This window comes from Dipodomys merriami, unplaced genomic scaffold, assembly GCF_024711535.1.
Source record: "Dipodomys merriami isolate MVZ:Mamm:240054 unplaced genomic scaffold, mDipMer1.0.p SCAF_29, whole genome shotgun sequence".
Taxonomy (NCBI): domain Eukaryota; kingdom Metazoa; phylum Chordata; class Mammalia; order Rodentia; family Heteromyidae; genus Dipodomys; species Dipodomys merriami.
Window position 1 is genome coordinate 1,285,160 of NW_027204381.1, and position 27,410 is coordinate 1,312,569.

A 27,410-nucleotide genomic window follows, 5' to 3' on the forward strand; every position below is an offset into this window, starting at 1 on the left:
CAACTATAGTATGTAACATTATGTTAGAGAATTGCCCATAGGTAGTAATTCCTATCTGAGCCCAGTATCACTGCTTTTTACCTCGCCCATTCTTATCCGACTGTTCTTCCTCCAAAATAGGCCTGAAATATCCTCAACTTTATTGGGCCTTCTACTAAACAACATATTATAATTCTGCTTTCACTGTTTTAGAAATGTCACAGTGAAAGTTATCTAAGCAGTTACGCTTTATACACTCAAATGCTGAATCATTACTATCTGCTAGCTATCAGCCTGGGCAACAGGAATACAACACTGCACAAAACATCCCTGTCCTTTCATGGTGTTACCATTCTGGCGGGGGCAAGGCAAGCAACAAGAAGCCATTACACACTTACATATTATCTAGGAGGGATAGATACTGAGAAGAAAAATATACAAAGGCAACAATGCAGGGAGGGTAGGAGAAAATTGATACTTTGCATCACTACTAGAGTCACATTTTAGCAGAAATCTAAAGGGAGTAAGGAAGCCTATTACACAGCTATCTGGTGATGTATCAATAGCAAAGGCCAGAATTTACTTGGTAATCTGGGGAATAATCAAAGAACCTGAACTGAGTTAACTGGCAGAACAGTAGTAAATAAAACCAGACAAAGAATCTGATTATTATGACTAAAATAGAGAAGTCCTTGGTTGTGCTTGAACAAAGAACTGCTACAACATGACTTAATTTTACTTACTTTTACTTACTTTTAAAGGCTCACTCTAAATACTACACGAAGTAAGAATAATAGGGAAAAACATAAAAGAAAGAATATTCATGTACTAGAATTAATGGTCCATGTTAGAGATAATGGTGACTTGGATCAAAGTTATTAAATAAGTGAATCCTGAATCTATTTTTAATAGTTTTGCATTCAAATAGTTGTACAGGAAATTTCCAAGATATTACAGAATTATCATGTACTCAAACCAAATAGGTTTTTCTTATTGTTAATAGTTTGTGATATATTTATTGAAAATGAGAAACCAACATTAGCATATCAATATTGACAAAATGACACCAAATCTTTAACTGCACCAAATCTTCTGGATCTACTTTTAAGGTAGAGTCAATAGCAATTTCTGATAACTATAGCAGAATATGAAAATGAGAGCCAAAAGTATCTCTAAGATTTCTCCTAAGAAACGAACTCAAAGAATGGAAGGTAGAAACTTAAAGGATTAGGTATCACTTTCTGAGATGGGCAAGGGCATATGTAGGAGACTAAAATATCAAGTCTGAATTTAGATATACTGGAATTCCCACAAGAAAAGGTAATCAGCTTTCAAAGAAATCTGGACTATATTTAGTTTGAGAAAGAGTTTTAAATGTAGAATCACAAGAATTTGATAAATAACATGCTTGAGTATTGAGACAGTGAACATGATTCTCAGGATTCTAGCTAAGAAAAGCATGTAAATGATAGTGGTTCTTAAGTTCAGCTTTCTCCTAATAAATATCCACATCTTGCCAAAATTTTCAATATGAAGATAAAAATCTCAACTGCTAGTGTCAGTAAAAATCTTTGGAAAAACTAACCCACTTTACAGAGAGTGTTATTTTAAAACTGCTTATCGCTTTTTTTGTTGGAGTAAGAAGTACTTTTGGCAAAGTTACAGGGGATCAAAATGCACAAAGTGGAGATTTTTATAGTTTAACCACTCATTTCAACAGTCTTGAAGGCCAATGATGATCCATAGTCTGTATGTCATATTTGAGACAACACTACATGGAATGACTTTCAGAATAATAAGAAACCACTCAAAATAAAGATGTTAATGAAACCTTATCTGTGAAAATACAGAATAATCTATACCAAAAAGGAAGACTCAGGCACATCTTCACCAATTCACAGTTGATAAAAGACCTGCTGACATGCCTTATTCTAAACAATATGCTTCTGAAGTTTAAATATCAGTATTTTCAGAGTTAAACATTAAGCAATGAAAAAATGCTCTCAATTCAGTTTCTTCCAAACAGAAGATGAGTGATGAAAACTATCACAGATCCTGACAGCAAAATGGTAATTTTATATCCTGGCCTTGCTGGGTAAATGGGTTGGAATTTTACAACATCACCAAAACAAACAAAGAATCTCAAAAAAGAGTGAATCAGGGGTTAGGGTGTACGTGCATGGCTTTCAATATAAAAGTAAATTCTTCACAGTTGCTTGGGCTTAGCTGCAATTCTGCACTCAACCTTTCCCTTCCATTCCTACCACTATCATTACCTCTTGCTCAGATTTTCAAGGCCAGCTGAGCTTTTTCTCCTACTCATTGATCTAGCAGTAAGAACAGAGCTTATTTCCTAATATGGCTACAAATTTAAGACAAAGGATTTCTGACTCCTTAAACCTCAGTTTCTTCACATACATAAAGGCAACAAATATCTCTTTTCTCTTGCTCTCAAGGGATTTCTATTTACTAGATTATTAGCAGTTTCTTAGTCCAGTACTGTGGAACATCTGGAACATAGCCACATATATCCCTGTAGCTTTCCTATACCAAAACTTTTTAAATAGTGTATAACCACAATACTTACACTTGTTTCATAAACTTACTGCTCAGAAAGGATCTTGGTAAAATGCTCTCAAAGAACAAAACACTACATGATATTACAGAACTTCTACATCAGCACACTATACAAATAACAAACTCAAGAGTTCTCATCAAAAAAAGTAATCTTTGAATCCCAAAATATACAAGTAATTCTCAGGAAAAGCTTTCTGTATAAAACATTACAGACACCTAGCAATATGTTTCCTCAGAACAAGAAAATACAGCAAAGATTTAATGTCACTTAATGTTACTGATAATAACAACAGTAATATCATCTAAATGGAGCTTATTAGTTATAAAACATTTTCAAATTTAGTTCCTTAGGGGAAGAAAAAGATGTCAGAATAAAAGCAAGTTTTTCTCAGTCACATTTGAGGAATGTGTTATTTCTGCCAAGGACAAATTTCTCTAAGCCAGCCAGTAGTAACTTTTAGACTCTTTGGAGCACTAGATTACGGGTTCCCTCCAAGATAAGTTTTTATGGCTTAAGTGGAGCAGGCAATAAAGTTTTGTTACTCCATAAGCACACATAACAGAGTCAAAGTTTATCCCCAAAGTTATACCCCCAAACTAACATTGCTATTACAACTCTGATTTATTCTAGAAAGAAAAGAATTACACACTTAAATCTTTGGGTAAATTTACCATTGATACTATTGGAATTTTCAGTATTACTTGAGTTCAGTATTACAAGCTTTAATGTTGAGTTACAACACAGTAGTATTGGTAATTTATTGTATTTTTATATAAGATCCAAAAGACATTTTGTAAAACCCTAAACCTCATTTAGTGCTACTTGGTATTTACTGCATTACCGTAGGAAGATGTAAGGTCAGATGAAAAGCATACACATAAGCATAAACTAAGTATACAGGGACCCAAGTTCTAACCTAATTTTGCTATTCTTTAACTGTAGGACTTTTGAAGAATGGTTTATTAGTTAAGACTTCATTTCCTCATCTGCTGAATCATGATTTGTAATACAACAGTTTTCAAAAGTTTTTCTTTAGAAGGCTCTAGAGCTCTAGTAATGGTTCAGAGTTTCTATTAGGAATGACAGAAGAGCTCTAAGCACAGATAGTGGTAGAAGCTGTACAGCAGCAGGAATGTGCTTAATGCAGCTCAACAGAACACTAAAGATGATAAAAAAAAAAAATGATTAATTTATTTTGACCAATTCACTTAGAAACCAAATGAGTATATTCAGGAACCTGTTTGGCAAGTGACTAGTGGAATGAGGCATTTCTGCCTCAAAACATGAAAAAAAATCAGTAAGTTAATACCAAAAATGACTAAGTATAAAGGCTTGTACTAATATACCAAGTAATATACTAATATACCAAGTAATTATTAATAGCACAAATTATTAATTTATAGTTTTTCAATGTAAGATAATCATTCAACAGATAAGCATCCAGTAAAATGTAAGGAAAATTAGTATATTCAAATGCTGAGAAATGCACATATTTAAGTACAATTTTTTTCAAGGAAAAGCTCCCCTTGAAGTTCAGTATGGGGGGGAGGGGGGAGGAAAGAAGATGCTCTGGTTACAGACAAAAGGGAAACCTAGAGCTCTATGCTCATAACCCTCTTTTCCTTCTCCCAGGAGAAGTGAAACACTCCTGAGGAACCCTGAAGTCACACAATATAATATTTAAAACCAGTGGAATAGGTCAGTGAATGCCATACTCATTCTAGAATTGCGTAGATCAGAAAAAGTTCAAAAGTATTTTTAAAGACGTATGTGAGATTTTTCACATTGTCAAGTAATAATGACTTGGAAAGTTATTATTTTATAACTGAAAGGACACCCTTACACACAAAAAAATAGGAAAAACAAAACATCAAAATGAACATATTTAGCTTTGCTTCATACGCACTGGTTTGCTACCAAAAAAAAGGTCATTAAAGATCAGTAACTTAGAAAATCAGTTGAAAGCACTTCTTAAGCCTATCCAAACTCTATTACACAACTTCTACTTCAGACCTCCCATTCTGCGATAACTACCTTCAAAACTACCTCTCCATTCATAATAAAATTACCGTAGGTATCTAAGAATCATTTCCTAAGACAATTATTGTTAGGTAAAGAAAATAACCTAGTAATTAAATCTAGAAAGATGTTAAAAGTAAAAGATCTATATTGTATATTAAATAATTCAACATGAGAATCACTTTAAATTTTTAGTTTTTTCCTACAATTAAAAAAATCAAACTATAAGTATCACCTAAAACATATTCAAGGTAACTTTGAGCTTCTGAAGGTTTAAGTGGCTCTGAACTTTCTACTGCTTTCTGCTCATTCAGGCAGTATTCAGCTTCAACATTACAGTTTGGTTTAATAAATCCTACTTCCTTTTCAAAAGCAGCACAGCCCTTAGATAATTCTGAGGATCTATTTCCTCAAATTTCAGCACTGTTGTTCCTTTCTTTACATTTCTGCAAAAGCCTTCCATCTACCAGAGATTAGTACAAGGACTTCTGACCATCAAAGCCACAGGAAATCCAGATAAATAATGAAACAAAGCTGTATTTCCAGGATTATGTAACCTCTCTGAACCCAAAAGACAATGTGGTCTATTGACCACCATAAACTAGTTTTTCAGATCTCAGTATAAATCTCTAAGTTATAACAATATATGACATTCTGTTGGCTAAAGTAGAAGTAGTTCTATTGTGAAGTCCAAACTTATCTTTTTGAAAATTCACTGTATTGTTATCTTCACAGTTGTACAAAGGCATTTCAATTTAACACAATCATTTATATGCACAATGCATCCTGATCAGTCACCACTTCCATCATTCCCAAACACTTCTTTGCTAAGAACTCCCAAAATACTAATTATCAGATACCCAGGAAACCTTCATTTAAGTTTCAGCTTCATGATTCCTTTCCATTTTTGATGGTATACATAATATATTCTAGACAAATCTCAGATACACCTTTTAACAAAATGCTGTATTGGGTTCCTGTGAGATCCATTCCCACTATTTTACCCTAAAGCAATTTTTCTTAGAAACACTCTAAATATGCCAAGGAAGGGATAAGCAGTATTCATCATCACTTCTGAAACTAAAAATTCACATTATCACTTTGGAAAACAAAACTAATTTCACTAACTTTCATTGAAATGCTTCTCCCAAATTTTACAAAGTATTATTTCCTCTCACATAATAACATGATATCTGCTGCATGATGCAGGAAACAAGATGGAAAGTTTGTGCTGACTCTTTAAAATAGCATTAAACAAGCAAGACTACTTGCTGGCTTACAAAGGCTGCAAACATCACTTTTTTATCGTTCAAATATCTTCTGGTTATCTTGTCAGTTTAGGGAATTAAACTAGGTTGAATCTGAACAAAGTGCCTCACACGGCAACATCCTCACGCCACAGAACAATTATGTTTAAGGAAGGAGCTTAAAGAAAAGATAAAGTTTTCTCTGAAATTAAGTCACATCAACCCTTGAAAGCACACTGTAGGGAAGCCTGGTAATTTGTGTCATGTATTTCTTCTTAGCCATCACAGATCAAACCCTCTCAAACAGTACACTCTGGGTTTGTTTAAAAGGGACATCTGAAAAGCCATGAGAGCCTTCATCTCCTATTACTTCCATTTGAAAAGAAGTTAGGTAATGAAAGGCTGGATTAAGCTAATTTTTTGAGGTTTTTCAGTAAGCACAAACCTGTCACTGCTGCTAGCCCTGAGCATCTTGAGGAATGTTTGAATCCTGGCTCTAAAGTGGTCACTCAGCCCTCTGGTAATATCACTGTGAGGACTCTTCTCTGCACACTGGGAGATGGAGGTAGCTAAACTATTCAGAAAAATAACAAAACATTGACTGTCTATTTAAAGTTCAGGTTGAGCAGCAAAGCCATGTCATCTGCACAGCCTCATCTTTTTGTTATCAGTACAATCCTCAGTGGAGTATTCAGAAATGAGTTATCCTTTCTTGCATGTCAGAAATAAACACACCCCAGGACAAACATGGAAGTAGAAGAGGTAAGAAGGAAGGGCCTTTACAAATGCAAAACCCTAATACTGATGCTCTTGAGTTTATCTCCCCAGATGACATAATATTACAACCAAATGCTCACACTGTTTTATAGGAGAATCAAAGAAGAGAAATTCAGAAAGTAGTCTCAAGGCTGTGAGTAATTTTTCACTTCTCAAGCTATTATTAAAGACCTAGCATACAGTATCAACAAGGAAAACAAACAAACTATAGTGAACAGTCTTCCCTCAAAATTCAAGAGAAACTGAATACCATGAAGATACCCAAACCCTATCAAATAGCTTATAACCTATGCACTGCTTTCATATACCCTTTTTTTGGGGGGGGGGGTCGGCGAAGGGGCTTGAACTCAGGCCTTGGGCACTATCCCTCAGCTCTTCAGCTCAAGGCAAGCGCTCTACCTCTGGAGAGCCACAGTACCACTTCCTTTTTTCTAGTGATAAGAGATAAGAGTCTCACAGACTTCCTGCCAGGGCTGTCTTTGAACTATGATCCTCATATCTCAGCTCCTGAGTAGCTAGGATTACCGGCGTGAGCCACTGACACCAGCTCTTATACTTTTTCTTTTGGTCTTTTTTTTTGTCATATACTTTTTTTTGTTTTTTGTTTTTAGTGGTGCTGAAGATCAAATTCTGCATAATAGACAAACTAGAGTACTCCTACCAGCTCTCTACCATATACTTTTACTCCGGATTACTTTTTTATACTTTTAATCTTCAGATTACTTACCATAACCAATGCAATGTGCACTGTAAATAAATAATTGCTATACCAAAACCAGCACTTATTCGGTATTCATGTAATCACCATAGCCCTAACTACACTTTTGACTGTTCTTGGCTGAGCTTTTGCACAGACTCCACAGATACAGAAGGTAAACTACAAGTACAAACTGCATAAATACATACAAAGGAAATACAATGACAGGGCTTTCTCTGATCTCTAGATTATAGCTTTCCTCTCTTTTAAATCGAGATGTGAGATTCTTAGTAAAACAACAACAACCAAAAAAAGGCTTATTTCTATGTAAACTTTCATTAGGGCTAACGTTTTCTTCTTTAGTTTTTTTTTTTTTTTCAAGCAGGTAGAAAACTCGTTTATTAACAGAGAGCAGCCCTTTTTAAAGCCAAAAAGGGCTGGTGGCATGGCTAGGGAAGAAGAGGAACCCATCACTGTCAAGGTCACACCCTATCATGCACCTAAGCTTTCACGGGCTGGTTACACACTGAACGTAAGGTAAATTGGGCTCTGTCTACTCTACTCTCTCTCAGAGCCATCTTTGCTGCCCATGTGCTCTACAGTAAATTGGGCTCTGCCCACTCAACTCCCTTCAGCGCCATCTTTGCTGCCTGTGGTCCCCCACAGATTTCCTCCTTTTTTTTTTTTAACAGGATTACATTGGTAAGATAGCATTGGCCACGCAGGGGGGTTGAGGCAAGTCTGGGGGTCGAGATTCGCCAGACAAGGATAGAGAGGGCCCTTGTGCATGATGCAAGAGCCCGTCCCAGTTACCTCACATCCCTATCTAGCACAGTAATTTTTATCCCCTGCAACCCCTAAGATCCAATTTCCCTGCCACAAGACTTCAACCCCTGAATTGTCAAAGCATAAACAGAAATCTCCTCCAGCTTTAGAAGTAGGATGTACATGCTGGCGATTTCATTTTCAGGTGCCACTGAAGACAGAGTGACACTTAATAACAAATTCCTGCCGTTTTTTCATTGCTTCCCACTTCAGAACTACGGCATGAGTTATCATCTTTGACCTGTTCTGGAAGTGCTTTGACCAGTATGGGAAAAAAATGACAAAAGAAGATTATGGGCTTACTCAAGGGAGTCGAAGCTTTCCTAACTGCTGAGAAAAAATCATGGCTAGTCAGGCATAGCACAGTAAGATTCTGCATGAGAAATGACATATATTACTTGGCCTTGGTCCAAGGCCAAATACAAAGCTGAATTACTTTCAGTGTCAAACACATCAGGCGAAATTCATAGGTGCACATGGATGGCATTTGTAATTGTAAATGGAAAGATAGATAGATTGAACATTATTGTTTATAGAGTATAATTATGGTGGAAGGTACAGAGTGAATTCATGTAGATTCTGTGGACTCAATTAAAACAGGGGTTTAATGCAACTGGGTCCTAATAGGCCACAAATCTAAATGTGATACAGACTAAAAAAACTGATCAATGAGGATGGGAGGGAAAAACTAGGAGAGCAAGGGAAACAGTAACATTGTCCCAAAAGAAATTTACTCATTATCTGACTGCAACTCACCTTTTAACAACAATTAAAAATCTGATCAAGCCTAGCCCATCTTCTATGTTTAATGGACAAAAATACAATGGGAAAAAGTGATAGGGGAATAAGGCAAATCCCAACAAAGCATCTTAGGTATTCTTCATTCTGCATCATGGAGGAAAATAAGTGAACCAAAATGTACAGGCCACAAGAGCTTAAATTCAATTGGAATATCCTGCTATATACATACACAAATTTCAACATTATAAACATTGCCCTTATTAAAAGATAAATCCTCTTTTGTCTCACACTTTAATAGAATTGTCAAAAAAATTACTTAGAAATGGATAAATATGTACATATATATTTATAAAGATAAAACTACTTACCTTTGCTTGTTTCTTGTTGGCTTCTCTTCTGGCTTCCTTTTCTTTCAGTCTTTTCTCCTATAGGAGAAAAAAACAAAGAAAATTAGTGACATTCTATTCAGGTATAAAATTAACTACAAAATCACTAGTTTAACTTTTAAAATTTTTTTAAATTAGAAAGAGAAAATTATAACCCCTCTGTACAGTATGTTCACAAAAAAAATAAAATAAAATAAAATAAAAAGAGTTTCTACAAAAGAGCCCTCTTAAAAAAAAAGAGAGAAAATTAGTGACATTCTATTTAGATATAAAATTAACTACACAATCACTATAACTTTTTAAAGCCAACTTACAAATGAGATTTGATATTCACTTTTCAATAACTATTCATAAAATACCTATTATTTATTCACAATCACTAAGTGTATGTCAATCAATCTGGAATCACCTCCCAACTATACCACTTATTCACTATGCATTTCTTATGTTTTTATTCTAACTCAATCTAAAATGGAAACAATAGGAAAATACATGTTGTAAAACTTGATACAATTATACAAAATTATATAATTAATTGGTTTCCACAATATATAAGATTGATACACAATCAACTACAGCTATATTTGAATAAAAGGAGAAAATTCAATCATGACTATTTTCCTCATCCTTTGAAATAGAACTTATAAAAAAAAAATATGAACTCCCCAACCTAGATTTTTAAAAGATTGTTAATACGATCTCAGAAAACAATTGAAAGTCCTTCTTATAAAACATGTTATTTTATTAAGCTGCTTTATAATTCTTTATTAGTTTCCACTGACCATAAAATAAATTAAAATGCAAAAATAAGATTTTGTTTGTTTTGTTTATCAGAGGAAAGGTCTTCCTAGCCTGTAGCCCAGGCTCATCTTGAAATCACAATCCTCATGCTCAGTCTCCCCCAAGTGTAGGTACTTACAGGTATGAACCACCACAAACTAGAAACACTGAGGTTTTTTAAGTAAGAAAAAGTAAAATTCAAAATGAAACAACCTAGCTAAAATTAAAAATGAATGCAAAAAAAAATGAATGCAATTTTAAAGTATTTTTTAGAAAACTATTACCATCTTCAAAAATAATCTGTCAACGAAAGGTTTTTAATCCCTAATTCCTAGTTAATATTATGTTGTTTCTTTTGATGAACTATTATGTTAATATAAAAAGTAAATTGATAGTAAGTTGTTTTCTTGTCGGATTATAAGATGATATACTGGTGAGTCATCATTCTATTAAATCTATTGTTGATATGAGAGGAAACAATAGCTCTGTGGGGCACTCATTTATCTTCATATGCATGTATGGCTTTAAATTCAAAAACTACTCTTAATCCACACTCTGATGACAGAATCACATATACACCTTGTTGACACATACAGACTCCTTTATGATAAATTAAGAATATGAGTGGTAAAAATCTCAAAAGGAGTTAAACACTAATCAGTACAAAGAATACAGGAGTCCGGAGTCTACAGGTTCAGTTTTTGGTGCTTCAGATTACACAGTAGGAAATATAAATTCTATGCAAAGCAAACAAACCTCCAAATTCAAATAGCTACTAGGTATGTTGTATTCCTTCTGTGATTATTTTCTTCTCCAGCTTTGGAGAAGTAATACTCTGACTATCACAGAAAATATACAGTAAAGAGGCTGCTAGTAAATTACACAAGTATCTAAAGATTAATTGGCGCTATGTCGGAAAAAAAAATGAACTTTACCATTTAGGTGGGGGTGAGGATGTGGGGGTGGGGGTGTACTTGAGGAGGTGGGACAGGATGGTAGGGGGAAAACAAAGGAGGAGGCAACAACACTGGATAAGAAATGTACTCAAAGCCATAGTAGTCAAAACAGCTTGGAACTGGCACAAGAACAGACCTCAGGACCAATGGAATAGAATTGAAAACCCAGAAATAAACCCACAGACCTATAGCCATCTAATCTTCAATAAGTGAACTAAAAAAAGTAGATCGGAAGAAAGACAGCCTCTTCGGAAAATGGTGCTGGCAAAATTGGTTAATCACTTGTAGAAAACTAAAGCTAGATCCTTATATATCACCCTGCACCAGAATCAACTCCAAATGGATCAAAGACCTCGAAGTCAAAGCAGACACCCTGAAAACATTACAGGAAGGAATAGGAGAAACCCTAAGTCTCCTTGGCACAGGCTGAAATTTTCTTTTTTTTTTTAATTTTTTTTTTTTGTTGTTGTTGGTCCTGGGGCTTGAACTCTAGGCTTGGGCGCTCTTCAGCTTAAGGCGAGCACTCTACCGCTTGAGCCACAGCGCCACTTCTGGTTTTCTAGTGGCTTACTGGAGATAAGAATCTCATGGACTTTTTTGAAGTATACAGAGTGTTATGGGTTTTGAAATTTGTGGACACAGATTTAGAAGATCACCATTTACAAATAAAATATTTTACATCTTAAAAAAAAAAAAAAAAAAAGAATCTCATGGACTTTCCTGCCCGGGCTGGCTTTGAACTGCGATCCTCAGATCTCAGCCTCCTGAGTAGCTAGGATTACAGGCATGAGCCACCAGCTCCCAGCCAAAATTTTCTTAATAGAGACCCAAAAACACAACAAATTAAAGAAAGATTGGACAAATGGGATTGCATGAAGCTGCAGAGCTTCTGCATGGCAAAGGACATAGCAAGCAAGATCAACAGAAAGCCCACGGATTGGGAGAAGATCTTCACTAGCCATACAACAGACAAGGGTCTCATATCTAAAATATACTTAGAATTTAAAAAATTAAATCCCCCGACAACAAATCCTCAAAGAAACAACTGCTCAATAAATAAGTGGGCTAAAGACTTACAGAGAAACTTCTCTGAAGAGGAAAGAAGGATGGCCAATAGACACATGAAGAAATGCTCAACCTCTCTAGCCATAAAAGAAATGAAAATCAAAACACCACCACCTCACCTCAGTTAGAATGGCTATAATCAAGAACTCTAAGAACAATAGATGCTGGAGGGGATGTAGACAGATGGGAACCCTACTGCATTGTTGGTGGGAGTGTAAACTTGTTCAACCACTTTGGAAAGTAGTATGGAGGTTCCTCAAAAGACTCCACATAGAGCTCCCCTATACCCAGCAATCCCACTTTTGGGCATTTACCAGAATGATCACAAACAAGAACATACTAAAGATACCAGCACAACTATGTTTATTGCAGCATTATTTACCATAGCTAAGATATGGAACCAAACCAGATGCCCCTCAGTAGATGAATAGATCAAGAAAATGTGATATAGATAGATAGATAGATAGATAGATAGATAGATAGATAGATAGATAGATAGATAGATAGATAGATAGATAGATAGATAGAAGGACAGACGGACAGACGGACAGACGGACAGACAGACAGACAGACAGACGGACGGACAGACACACAGACAGACACACAGACACACAGACAGACAGACAGACAGACAGTGGAATTCTATGCCTCCATCAGAAAGAATGACATTGCCCCATTTGTTAGGAAATGGAAAGACTTGGAAAAAATTATATTAAGGGAAGTAAGCCAGGCCCAAAGAAACATAGGTCCCATGGTTTCCCTTATTTTGCAATAACTAGTATATGTCTGAGACAAGCAGAAAAGGTCAAATAAGATGATGTTAGGTGAAATGAACCCCAAGATAAGGACACAAGTGGTTTTTTCTTTCTTGCTATTGTTTCTAACGTATTTATAAGGTGTTTTTTTTTTTGTTGCTTTGTATGTCCCTCCCCCACCATATAACCCCTGTTTTCACTATATTTGATGTTGGTATACTTTGAGGAGGGGAAAGGAAAAAACAAATTATTTAAATAGGGATAGAGGTGGAACCATTGCAACAATGAGATGTACAAGATGCTATGTTGAAAAACGAACTTTCCAAGTTTGGGGGGTGGGGGGGGACTGTAGTTGTGAAGATGGGAGGGCAGGGATGGTAGGGGAAAAACAGGAAAAACAAAAGAGGAGGCAACAATGCTTGATAAGAAATGTACTCATTACCTTGCTCATGTATTTGTAACCCCTCTGTATGGTATTTTCACAATAAAAAAACATTTTAAAAAAAGATTAATTGGAAGTTTCAGAAACCAAGGTTAGAGGAAAGAAAAGAAAGATGAAGAAACATATAAGAAGGTTTTGATCTGCTTACTTGTCAAAGAGCTTGTGTAATTATAAAAAGACTGATGTTAAAGCTGGGTCTTTTTGTGCCAAGACTATCTCTCTTTTCCAATATATTCTAATAAAAATGGTAAGTATCAACAGATATGGCTTTAATAACAAAAGAAAATAGCAGGTACATTATTTTAGTGGGCAGCTAATCAATGCAATAGCTATTATCAAACTCTGCCCTGAGCTAGGCATAGGGGCCCATGCCTGTAATCTCAGCACTTAGAAGCTGAAGCAGAAGGATCACAATTTGGAGACCAGCTTGTGATATACATACATACATACACGCATACATGCACACATATATACAAATATATATGCACATACATACACACCTCAAAAATATAAACCTGCCTCAAAAAAAGCAACAAACAACAACAGAAATCCCTAAATTGGTTCTCCAATGAGACTATGATGAATGTTCTGCCACTAAAATAATCTGAGTGCTAAAAAATAAATAAATAAATAAATAAGTTAATAGATGGCAGTTTCTAAATAATTTGTGGGCAAATTCTTCATCTTTGGCACACCAATTACTGATTTTCTTTGACCATTAGCAGGCTATAAAATACATGATAGATAAAAATTAAATTATTCAAGGAATATTTATGAATCCTAAGTTTGGTTAGCTTGAGAGCTGGGCCAGTTTATAGATCCATAGATTTGTAATTTTACTTGTTTTTCTCTATATAGGACACTTTAATCCTATTATGAACCATACCCAAAAGTTCTCCCATTTAAGACATTAAAATTAAATGTAACAGTATCAGAATAATGACTAGATTTTTTTTAACCTTTTTTTTTTTTTTTTTTGCCAGTCCTGGGACTTGAAGTCTGGGCCTGGGCACTGTCTTTCAACTCTTCAGCTCAAGACGAATGCTCTACCACTTGAGCCACAGCATCACTTCCAGCTTTTTCTGTTTATGTGGTGCTGAGGAATCGAACCCAGGGCCTCATGCATGCGAGGCCAGCACTCTACCACTGAGCCACCTGCCCAGCCCAGATTTTTTTAACTTTTTTAAGTGTATGATAGTACTAGGGTTTGACTTCAGTGGTCCCAAAATTTCACTTGCCTTTTTCACTCCTTGCTGGTACTTTACTATTTGAGCCATACCTCCAGTTCTGACTTTTATATTTTGGCTGTTTAAGCAATCTTAAAATTACAGCTACAGTAGAACACTGGTGGCTCACACTTTCAATCTTAGCTACTCAAGAGGCTGAGATAAGAGGATCTTGGTTTGAAGCCAGCCAAGGCAGGGAAGTCCAGGAGACTCTTATCTCCAGCTAAAAAAAACAAGCCTCAAACAAAAACAAAACAAAACAAAACAAAAAGCCATAAGTGGAGGTGTGGCTCAGTTAGTAGTTAGCCTAGAGCATAAAAGCTCAGGGATAGTACTCAGGCCCAGAGTTCCAGCCCCACGACCACAAGAAATAAATAAATAAATAATAAAAACAAAAACAAAAAAACTATAGCTACATAACACATTAAATTACTGGATTAATAAAATCACGTTTCCATAAAAATTCATTTGTCGGGGCTGGGAAGGTGGCTCAGTGGTAGAGTGCTTGCTTTGCATGCCTGAGGCCCTGGGTTCAATTCCTCAGCACCACATAAGCAAAAAGAAAAAAGCCGGAAGTGGCGCTGTGGCTCAAGTGGTAGAGCTCTAGCCTTGAGCTGAAGAGCTGAGGGACAGCGCCCAGGCCCAGAGTTCAGGCCCCATGACCGGACCCAAAAAAAAAAAAAATTCATTTGTCCATTATCATTACTATTATTATGAATTTCTTCCAACAATAATAGTTCTCCAACTAAACATCAACAATGTTCAAGACTTTTTTCTTATTCTTATCCAATTGGTTTTTTTCTTGTTCTAAACCTGTCTAACAGAACTTGTAAGAAATTGCTTTTCCCACTGTGTAGGTAAAAACTGGATGATGAAAGTAACTGAGTAGTCACTGGGTTGATGTCATATACAGAGCAGCTGACAGACCAAGGAATAATCCGGGTCCTTGGAGCTGATGTCAGCAACAGCACATTACTGCCCTCCATGTTCCTTCGTTACACTGTTCATTCAGCTTCGTACAGTCATACGCAGTGCTTTTAATCTTATGAATGGCACTATTACTTTTATTACTAATAACAGTCTGTTACCATATGAGTCTTTTCACCCTAATGACATTCTTTCTCCTGACAGCATTTTATAGACTTTACTTAATTAACTTTTGCCAATCTCCTATGCAAAAGAAACAGATAATTGACCACATCTAAAAGTCACACAATTTTTTTGTTGTAATTATTCAATAACTGGCCTTCTCCCAACACATTAGACTATCTGAAAATGGCACTTCAAAATTGCAAAGAATGACCCTGATGTGTCTACTCAGACAAAAACCTTTCCATACAAGTACACAATCTTTTCATCTCGCCATCTAAATGACGGCAGGAAAAAATACACTGTCAATTTTCTATTGCTACCTGAAGCCCAGTGCTAATTCATCATAGCCACTGAAGGATATATTAAATGTTCGTCTACATTAGCAATCAGAATTAACATGCTCATGCAAATGCAATAATTTTGACATTTTTGCTACCACTCTCAAATGGGTGAGAGAGATCCAAAGACTTTTTGTAATAGGAAGTAGACATGAAAGGGGAGTACATAAAAGACATAAAAACTTGACCTGGACATTGTGGCTCATGCCTATAATCCAGCGTCTTATGAGACAAAGGTCAAGGATCAAAGTTCAAGGCCAATCCAGGTAAAAGACAGCAATATGCTCCCTTATTCAAACAATAAAACTAGTGGGTGGCTCATGCCTGTGATCCCAGCTACACAGGTGGTATAGGTACAAGGATTGTGGTCCAAAGGTGGACCTGAGTAAACCAAGATTATCTCTGAAAAATAAGTAAAGCAAAAAAGGGTTAGGGACTTGACTTGGTAGTAACATACCGCACAAGTTAGAGTGAGGCCCTGAAGTTAAGTCCTTGTACCAAAAAAGAAAAGAGAAGAAAAATCTTTCAACAGTGGGTGAAACAAGAGGAAAACAATTTGAAGTAAATCATTAGAAAAGTTATCTTTGTATAAAAGGATGCTTCAGTACTCTGAAAAGAGGTAAGAGTAAACAAGCTTTTAAACTGAAGAGCAAAAGAATAGAAAGTAACAGTAATGCAAGATTTGGGAAATAGACACAGGGAAGAAAGCAACTTCCTCTTTGCTGAGATAGGAAAAATATCTTAAAACAAGGTTTGTGATGAGACAAAGATAAAAGGTTGGAGTACAATGACTTGAGGGAAGAACATAATTGTATTTTATTATATTCAGTAACTCAGGTCCCCTCCACCTTTAATTTTACATGGTTCAAATGTTTTAAATCCTTTGTTTTTTCATTTCATTTTTAAGGGCATACTGATACCTAAAGCTATTTTATGCCACATAAAAAGGTGAAATTTTATCTTTAGTTCTACCATGCTACAAATGACTAAGTATAAGGAGAGCATGAAATTCAATAACAAAAAATGAAATTCACAAGGGAGTAAAAAACAGCAAATCACATTTCAAGGTATAAAATACTCCCTCCATAACGTTATACTTCCATTGGCTTCTCACATATTATAGGTCCTTATTTTCCAAAAACTGAAAGTACCATGAAATATGGATTTCAGCAGCAGTCAGGATATTTTATTTCAGTCTTTTTCATTCTCTAGTGATAACTGGAAATTTGCAGATTTGGAAATATAAGTCATTTTTTCAGGAGGTGATGGAAACATAACCTGTCTGAATGGGTCTCTGGCAACTCTTGATAATTTAGTAAAGAAGAGAGTCTCCAGCTATCAAACAAGAAAGAGGGACATCTTCAGTATTACTAGCACATCTTTCTCAGGGCAGAAAACTGCCTTAATGAAAATACATGAAAGAATGGCTATAAAATTTTTAAACCCTAAAGACCCCTGTGCCCTCTAAGAACAAAATCTCAGTAAACTCAGATTCCTCCCAACAATACCCAAAACTTTCATCTGTTACCCATTGTACAAAGTTTCATTTCACCAACTACAAAAAGAGAAGTCTATTTATAAAACTGGAACAACTGGAATAAGGATATGAAGACAGGAGAAAAAAATTAAATTGGCATGTAAACATCATTAGTTAAGGCCCTGGACTATTTACTGAGCTGCTACATGCTGAGCCACATGATGGGCCTTGGATATAAGCTGTGACTCAATCCTGTCAGGTATCTTCCAGCCTATCCAGCAGTCTAACCAACCCACTTCTCAAACACCATAATGTGCTTTTTAATTCCATAAACGAAGAGGAAAAATGGAAGCTATTAACAGCACAAAGACTTGTCACAGCATTATTAATACAAGAGGGTCTTTTGTATACAAGAAGGTCTTCTTCTTCTATATGTAAGCATTATTCATAATGAGATTGTAAAGTTGGAAACCAGACGACATTAGATCCTTGTGGTCAATGTCAATATTTCTGATCTTAGTAAAATTCTTCTAATTATGTAAGTTGGCTCTTAGTTATGACCACTATCTTAGACTTTAAATGGCAATAGCTACTAAAAAAAAATGGATCCCGGCACTAATATGCAGAAATTTATACAATTAACACTGTGGAAAAAATAAATTAATACCAAGTTTTAAACTACTACCAAGCATAATGCTTTTAAACCAATGACCCTGCTTGGAAAGATGAATAATTTACATTATTTGCCACTCTCTCTCCTCCTATTATCACCTTCTACCTTTTTATGCCTCCTGTTATAAGACAATATTTGGTAGTTTGAGACAGGTAGCAGGTCGTTAAAGAGTCAACAGTAACACATTAACTTAGTAAGCATCCCTAGGCTTCTATTGTAAGATGGAAGAACTTGAACATATTACCATGGAGTGCTGATACAACTTGAGTGAATCACTAGAAAATAATTTTAAATGAAAAAGCCAATCCTAAAAGGCTATATATCGTTCAGCTTCATATATAAAATATTATGGGCTGGGAAAGTGGCTCAGTGGTAGAGTGCTTGCCTTGCATGCCAGAGGCCCTGGGTTCAATTCCTCAGCACCACATAAGCAAAGAGAAAAAAGCCGGAAGTGGCGCTGTGGCTCAAGTGGTAGAGCACTAGCCTTGAGCTGAAGAGCTGAGAGACAGACGCCCAGGCCCAGAGTTCAGGCCCCACGACCAGACCCCCCCCAAAAAAAAAATATTATGGTGATGGCAAAATTATAGTAATGGAGAACATTTACTTCCTACAATTACATGTGAAATAAGAACTACCTCAACATAAAAATTCCAGTAACACTCTGGGCCTGAGTATTATGCAAACATTATAGCCTGTACTTACACAAACCAAGACAGCTGCAACATCACATTTATATAACATAACCACTTGGGACCACCATCATTTATATTCAGTCTTATCACTGATCAAAATGTTAGGTGATACGTGACTGTTATTTAAAAACTCACTAACACTACTTGAGTCAGAAACAAGTATTTTATACTACCTTAACAGAAGTATAAAAAGAATAGACATGATAAAATAGCCACAGAAAAGGTGCCTGAGAAAACAATGAAGAAAAATAATAACATCATGAACAAATAGCAAATTATTATTTAGGCATATTTAGAGACACACTAGATGTCACTCTATTAATTCAAGATAGAATGCTTACCCTATGCTTTGCCTTAATCCTCTTCCTGTATTCTTCTTTGTCAAACTTGTCCTCTTCCTGAAGTCTTTCCTTTGCTTTTTCTAAGTTGATACCACCAGCATCATCTTCCTCCTCTGTATCCTTTGTGGTAGATTTCTGTACTTGTGGCCACTGCTGAACCAACTACAGACAGAAAAAGTTAAGTATGTGGTGGGGAAAAAAAGAACTTTCAAGAAACCAAATAATACCATGTAATCATTATAAATTAGTATGTAACCATTTCCTGCCTTACAATTCTCTATGAACTTTCTTATAAACTTCCTAATTAAGGGGAATAAGGCACAAGTTCACAAAATTATTTGGAGAAAGTGGCTGCAGAGAAGAAATGCTTCCCAATTTTGTTTTTAATATCTATTCAAATTACTCAACTCAAAATCATCATTGAAATCAGAGCAAGACCTGTGCAGAGCAGGACTGCCAGAGCAGGACTAGTGTGTGCCTCCTGTGGGCTACTGAGGCATCTGCGTGTGTCCCTAACAGAGCCCACTAAGCTGCTGTGCTGACTTTACTTTCCTGTTTCTCCTATCGGAACTAACTCTGAAGGCAGCTATGTCTTGTTTATTTATCCTTAGAGCCCGAAATAGTATGTGACATAGTACACAGGGCCTCAAAGCTGATCAATGTATTGCACTAGCAGCCAATATTATAGGAAATGGGATTGGAAAAACTAAAGGTGAAAATTCGTTCAGGCTGCTCAAATCCACACGACTCTGCACACATCATTTACAGATAGGAACAAGGTGACGGGCAGACAAGGACAGGCAGACAAGGGCATGCAACTGGGAGGGACTCTGGCTAAAGGTCCTGGCTTTTTCAATAGCCTACTGTATAATGCTGAATAAATTATTCTCTGTATACTTGTGTCCTCTCCAGAAAAATAAAGAGCTGACTCCATAATTTGTAGCTCAAACCATTATATAAAGCTTTACACAATTTGCACAAAAATGGTTCTTTTATCAAATAACTAGTTGCCAGAAGAATTTAAATAGGTGCCACTGTTTTCAAAGCCCGTTTATTGATCTGCAAGCTAATGGGAACCTCCCAGATGTTCACAAGGCCCTGCCTCCTCTCAAGTTTGCAACCACCACAGCTGTTCTTCAAGATGGGATTACTGTATTCTCAACTTCCAGCAACCAATGCATTAAAAGATATTATTGCATGACTGGCCATTCCAGCAATCACTGAGCCCAAAGCAGCCAGGGGGATCAGTTGTAGCAAAGAAAAGCCATCTCTCATTCAGACTCCTCATCCAAATGAATATCACAGAGTAAAAAGGTATACCCTCTGCAGGCTAAACAAAGAGCAGAAGTTCTTTCTGAGCTTCCAATCTAAGTTAAATTGTGGCTCAGAAATTGTGGCTCAGAACCATCAACAGCTCCTATTAGCAATAAGCATAAGTGAAACATTTTATAGTTAAAGATTTGCAATCACCCTGGAGCTAATTGGTATAATCTGTGCAGTTAACAGCACACTAAGAAACCTCATTACACTAAGAGCACTCATCTTATTTTGCAGGGAACATCAGAGGCGATATGACTACATTTTAGTTTAGCCTGCATCTCTCATGCTCGACTCTCTTTTAGTGCTTTCATAAAGATTTATTATTTATCATTAATAGTGCTTTCCACTTCCAGCAACTTTAAAGCATGCTATAGATTTTGTTATCTGTCATCTCATTTTTTTACACCCCCAAATAACACCCAAATCTTCCTAACTTCAAAATTTTAAAAAAAAGAAAAAGAAGAAGCATAGTCCTTTGGATACTGTCCGCTTAATTAGCATTTAAATCAGTGATGATGTAATGAAATCTACAATGGTGATACTAGTTGGTATAAAAAGCTCTCAACAAATTATTCTGAAGCTTTATCATACATTAAGCATTCATCTAGATATTGAGTGTAGAAGTGAACAAAATATCTTCCTTCATAGAAAAATAGAATAGAAAACATTGATAGCAGTCAAATGAATGGACTGTGAGATTACAAAGCAAGTATTGTACTTGGTGGCATGGCTCAAGTGGTAGAGCACCAGCAATGAGCAAAAAAGAGAGAGTACAAGGTCATGAGTCCAAGACCTGGTACTGGCACAAAAACAAAAAACAACAGAATTTAGAAAGTTCATAACCACCTATGTCAGGATACCAGTAAGTATCTCAGTTTACTGACAAGGAGAAATTCTTCTCCACAGCACAGGGCTGATGAAATGCTTCCAGAAATAATGAGAGGAACGGCTGGGTAAGCCCTCAAGAAACATCGACATTCTCAGTAATGAGTAGCCAGTCAGCAGAAGACAAACCCTAGAATCACTAGACAAGTGTTTACAGAATCTTACCTCTCCATCATCAGTAAAGGTTATCTTCTTATTCACTTTAAAATTTCTCTTCATTACTTTTTTTGCTTCAGCAACTTTGGTTAATTTTTTCTTGACACTGGCTTTAGAAGGTTCTTTCTTCTATTTGAGAATAAACAAAAAAAGAGATGATTTGAGAAACAGTTGTTTTGTATTAATTTTAACTCTACTAATGTATCCCCAAAATTGAATGCACTTACTTACTGCTCTCATTGGCAAGGAGAGGCAACAAAATATCTAAAAATCAAGCTATTAAGACATAATAACTGATGACAGACACTCTCGATGCTCAAGGCTCAGGCCAGCCTTGGAAAGCAATCCTCCCACATACATCTGCTATGTAGCTGAGATTACAGTCATGCACCATCACTCCTGACTTATTAAGAGGAAGTCCTGTTAAATTTTTCATAGGCTAGCCTCAAGCTGCAATCTTCCCAATCTCCACCTCCCAAATGGGTGACTACCATGGTGACTACTATGCTCAAACCTGTTGTTTATTTTTTGATTACAGAAATTCTGGCTGAGAGGAGATGGAATCTGAATGTCACATTGATTTATATTTCCCTGATGACTAATGATGTTGAGCGTCTCTTCATATGTTTGTTGGCCCGTGTTGTTAATTATTGATTTTTGGAGATAACACATGTACATGTATTCTGTAAAGGATATTTACCTTAAAAATTATATTTCTTGGCCTGTTTATTAGCAAACTCAGTTTCCCTCCCAAGAAGTGTCTTATCCTCTCAGAGATTTATTTTTCAGATATATACGAAAAACAAAGTTACTAGAAAAGCTACCTCTTGCAATGCCTTGTTCATGTATATTCATATACACATGTAGTATCACTTTATGAAAGACAAAACACTCCAAGAAGATGTCATTTATATTCTGAAAGAGCTTGGCACCTGTGGCTCATCCCTGTAATCCTAGCTACTCAGGAGGCTGAAACCAGCCTGGGCAAGCAAGTATGTGAGACTCCTATCTCCAATTAACCACCAAAACAAATACCAACAGTGGAGCTGTGGCTCAAGTGGTAGAGCACTACCCTTGAACAGAAAAACTCAGGGACAGTGCCTAGGTCCTGACTTGGAAGGCCTAGGACCAACACATACACCAAAAAAAAAATTTTTTTGAAAGATATTTCCAAGTAATCCTACACAGAGGTTATGCAAATTTATATTCCCAACAAAAATTCAAGAAGAGTTGATTCTCCACATTGCTTATTCCAGGCAAAGTAGTATGCTTTGAGTTTGTCAGTCCACCAGGTAGAATAAAAAAATCCAAGGAAGTTTTAAATTGACTTGTATCTTTTTTCTGACAGAACATTTATTCAAAGGCATCATTTTCTTGGGTATGATCTATATTCTGTGGTGCTATTTCTAAGTCATCTCTTCATTCATTAAATATGCTTCAAAATTTCTCTGCAATTCATCAGTTATGTTCAGGCTTTTGCCACTCTGGGTAATTTTTTCCTATCTTCTTCTATTTTGTTTTTTGCAGATTTTAATGTAACTTCTTAAAATGCTTTCTTAGTTTGTCCTGTACTCTATAAATACTTTTCCAACTGTAAGATTTCTTAGGAATAAATTTAACTTCTTACAAGTCATTTTTTTTAGCAGTTTTAATAACAGCTCTTGGAAATAAAGAATGTGTTCATTAATACTTTATATTTCTATTCAGTAAGGCATAAAAAATAAAAAGTATATCTATTGTTGGGGGAGTTATATGTGACTACATAACTACATTATTGGTACAAGAATAAAATTTGTAGCCGCCAAAATTTGCAGACAGACACAAAATATCAAAATGTAATTTTTGTTTCAATTTGAATTTCTTAAGCACGTACACTAAAAGGCTAAGAGAAAAATATAAAACACAAACTGATAAAGCATCAAATTGTCCTCAAGATTCTATGATAGCCATAGGAAGTTGTTTCAAGGAACTTGGAAGATAAAGAACTACCACCATTACTATCAGTCACAAAAACAATCATGGCTCCCATCACAAGGGTAAAATAAGAAGACTCAAAATAAAATCAATGGGAAAAGAAAACCAGTAATATTTTAGATGAGAAGCAGAGATCAAAGTTGGAATTAGAGAGTCCAAAGAAATCAGATTATGTCTCCTTTAAGTGATTCCCATATGTGCCACTGACTAATAGTTTATAATGAAAACTATCTAAAAGTTGGGGGGGGGGATAATTCAACCATAAAGGCAACTTTAGAGATGATCTGTTACAGTCTCAGACACTCATGTCAAAGATGAGAACATTCCTTACCAAAAACTGCTTCTCGGGGCTGGGAAGGTGGCTCAGTGGTTGAGTGCTTGCCTTGCATGCCTGAGGCCCTGGAATCGATTCCTCAGCACCACATAAGCAAAAAGAAAAAAGCCAGAAGTGGCACTGTGGCTCCAGTGGTAGAGCACTAGCCTTGACCTGAAGAGCTGAGGGACAGCGCCCAGGCCCAGAGTTCAGACCCCACGACCGGACCAAAAAAATAAAATAAAATAAAATAAAAACTGCTTCTCTAAGTCTATATTTCTACTGACTAAAATAGTCAAGCCTTACTCAAATTTATTCATGTTTAAAAAAAAAAAAGCCAAAATGTCTGATATGGAAGCCTCATATCTTTTTTTTTTTTTTTTTTTGCCAATCCTGCATCTTTTTTGGGGGGGGGGGGGAGGGGGAGGGGGAGGGGGTCCCTCAGGCATGCAAGGCAAGCACTCTACCACTGAGCCACCTTCCCAGCCCGGAAGCCTCATATCTTAACAATCCTAAACCTATCAAACTACAAGTATTTTCTAATTTTATAGTGTAAATCATAGACGCATTTGATCATGATCATTTCTTTTAAAGCCTATCTGAATCTTTTAAGAAACCTAACACTATCACCATCTAGTAGCTAAAGCATGTTGGTAAAATCTTTGAAAACTATAGCTTTAAAAATCAGGAAAAATAAATAAAATCAGGAATGATGGGTTTGATATTTTATGTTCTGCAATGTAAGAAACACCCTGGATTTTAGTTGCAGAGCAATCTGAATGTATTTATTACTACTTGATTGCCCATTTAAAAATAGCTAACCGCACAATCTAAAATACTGTTTTCTAAAGTCACATGCAGAGTAGAACATCAGCTTAAAGTGTTATTACAAGAACAAAAATTGTGTTTTCAGAATTCCAACACAGCAACAGTCCCAGAATTACTGAACACTAGAAGGGGAGGATGGAAAACAGAGTAAGTGGTGCATACAAAGTGCAGAGACACAGAAAGAACTCAAGACCCATACATCTGTATCAATATAGATGAAACAAGACTACCTAAGAGATCCTATAATAGTCTAAAAACAGTATCTCATAGGACTTTCCTTTGTAATAATGCCTACATTTATGCATGTCACATTTTAGAATTTAATAGAAAGCACACTGTAATCTATCCAGGCTATACGTGTAAATTTGTAAATATAATATTTCAAGATGAAGGCACTATTTGCCTCCAAGTCTCAGATATATTATCTCTGGAATGGACTGCAACTGCTCCTGCCTTTTAGACATTCTGCACTCACTCTTGACTCTATTAAGGGTGATTCTATCGCAATCCCTTGTTTTCTTGTTTTGTTCCTCCTAGAATAGACTACAGTCTCCAAGAATGATTTTTAAAAAAACTGCATTGTATTTCTATTTCCAGTGCATTACAGAAAGGACAGCATCTATGAAACATTCAATAAATAGTTCTGGAAAGAAGAATAAGTAAAATATGCATAGCTTCTTTTTCCACTCATAGCAAAGTCAAATCTTATCCCTACTGATTGCTTTTAAATTAAAATCTGAAGCTCAGATTAATTAAGCATTTGCTCAGTGTTGCATGATTTTAACCAGTGTTTGGTGTTGTTTATAATCTATAATTCTCATAGGATTTCTGTTCAAACTGCCTTAGAAGATTGAACAGTCCTAATTTGACTTGGTACTTCCTTTTTTACAGTTCTACCAGTTTAGGGGGAATGTATATGAGGACTGTTTATTTGAGAAACTTTTGTAGGTTTCAACTTTTTCAATCCATTACTTTTTTAAATTGTTTTCATAGCCAGGCAATGTGGCTCATACCTATAACCCTAGCTACTCAAGAGGAAGAGATTGGGAAGCAGTTTAAAGCTAGTCTGAGTGCAAAGTCAGCAAGACCTTGTCTCAACAATAAAAACCAGTGTGATGGTGTGCCCATCACCTCAGCTAAATGGAAGCATAAACAGAAGGATCACAGTCAAGGCTGGCCTGAGCACTAATGTGAGACTCTATTCAAAAACTAAACAAGAGGTCTGGGGGCATAGCGAAAGTGGATACAGTGTCTATCTAGCAAGGACAAGGTCCTGAGTTCAGTATTGTTTAAAAAAAAAAAAAGGTTGCTTTTAGACTTTATTTTGATGTATACTTTATTTTTTTACCATGATTAATGAAGAGGTTTAATATTTTAGTTATTTTCTCACTTAGCCGCAAACCTGTTACTTCACTGTATAAAAATAGTACCAGCAAATGCAGTGCATTCTAAAATGGAGCTAGAATTCTTCATCTGAGGCTGTCCAACAAGCACTTCTTCCACTCCCAGTTATTTCAAATAGCAAGATCATTAGGTTAATCCAAATCCAGAGGAGGATATAAAATTACAACAGGATGTGTGATCACAGTATTATCCTTGGTACACTGATACATAATCTCTAGATTTTACCCTGGGCAATGAATTCTGAATACCAAATCCTAGAGTTTAGTCTAAAATTCATTAATGTATGGCAAAAAGAACATAAGGTGTTTGTCTGCAATCACTGGAAAATGAAGGGTATTTTCTCTCATGGTAGTGTTGAGTCGTTGCTTTTCCTACCAGAAAATGTTGCATCGTTGCAATTATTTTGATGTATACTTTAACTCCAAAAATAAAAACCTGCTTTCACATCCAAACATGATTTTTAAATATTAAATGTGTTATTTCAAACTGTAAGACGCCAAATCTACTTCCATTATGATATCACAGCTATTATGAAGTTTGTATTAAATACTTGTTACATTACACAGATACTTCATGGATTATACGTATATCTAGAAGACCACCTAGAAATCCTTCTAGTTTTTATATTACAAAACACATAATTATATTTATTCCAAATACAAAATCATATAGATGAGTGCCTACATTTCACAGTTAATCTTTTATTCAAATATGATTAGCTCTGAATACACTACAAAGCAAAGCACAAGTAAATACTAATTTTTCTATCCCTATATGGTTAGTGAGGAAATGTAATTTATAATTTGATAAAAGTGGTTAATATTATGTTGAGCAACAATGAGAAAATATTATAAATCATTTCTGATTCACTTTTAAAAAATCTTTAAAAGGTCAGCAAGCATAGAAAAACAGGTAATTTTCTCTTGAATGTTTCTTTCCGCTCCCACTGTCCCCCATAACCCCAACATTGCACAGACATGCAATGAGCTCAACTTCCTTCCTTCACATTAAGGAGAATAAGGCATGGACTCTAAGTGGCCTTCCTAATAGAAATTGCCTTTCTTTTTTTTTTGATGTTGGGCCTAGGGCCTGACCTCCTGGCCTGGATGTTGACTCTAAGCTTTTTTGTTCAGGACTAGAGCTCTACCACTTGAATCACAACTCCACTTCTGGCTTTTGGGCGATTAATTGCAAATAAGAATCTCATAGACTTCCTGCTACAGTTGGCTTTTCAAAGCATGAGGTTCAGATATCAGCCCCCTGAGTACCTTGGATTACAAGTGTGAGCCACTGTCACTCAACCCAAAAACTTTTTTTTTTTTTTGGTCAGTCATGGGGCCTGTACTCTGGGTCTAGGGACTGTCCCTCAGCTCTTCAGCTCAAGGCAAGCACTCTACCACTTGAACAACAGCACCACTTCTGGCTTTTTCTGCTTAGGTGGTTC

At 35.9% G+C, this 27,410-nt stretch overlaps 1 protein-coding gene across 1 annotated transcript in view; it reads right to left on the reverse strand.

Moving 5' to 3' along the window:
* Positions 1 to 27,410, reverse strand: part of Ddx10 (DEAD-box helicase 10) — a 114,533-nt gene that overhangs the window by 33,592 nt on the left and 53,531 nt on the right. The window contains exons 14-16 of the mRNA XM_070038150.1: positions 21,457 to 21,576; positions 19,087 to 19,248; positions 9,232 to 9,288 (exon numbers count right to left, since the gene is read on the reverse strand). Coding sequence (XP_069894251.1) covers positions 9,232 to 9,288; positions 19,087 to 19,248; positions 21,457 to 21,576 — 339 coding nt within the window. The remainder of the gene's footprint in view (positions 1 to 9,231; positions 9,289 to 19,086; positions 19,249 to 21,456; positions 21,577 to 27,410) is intronic.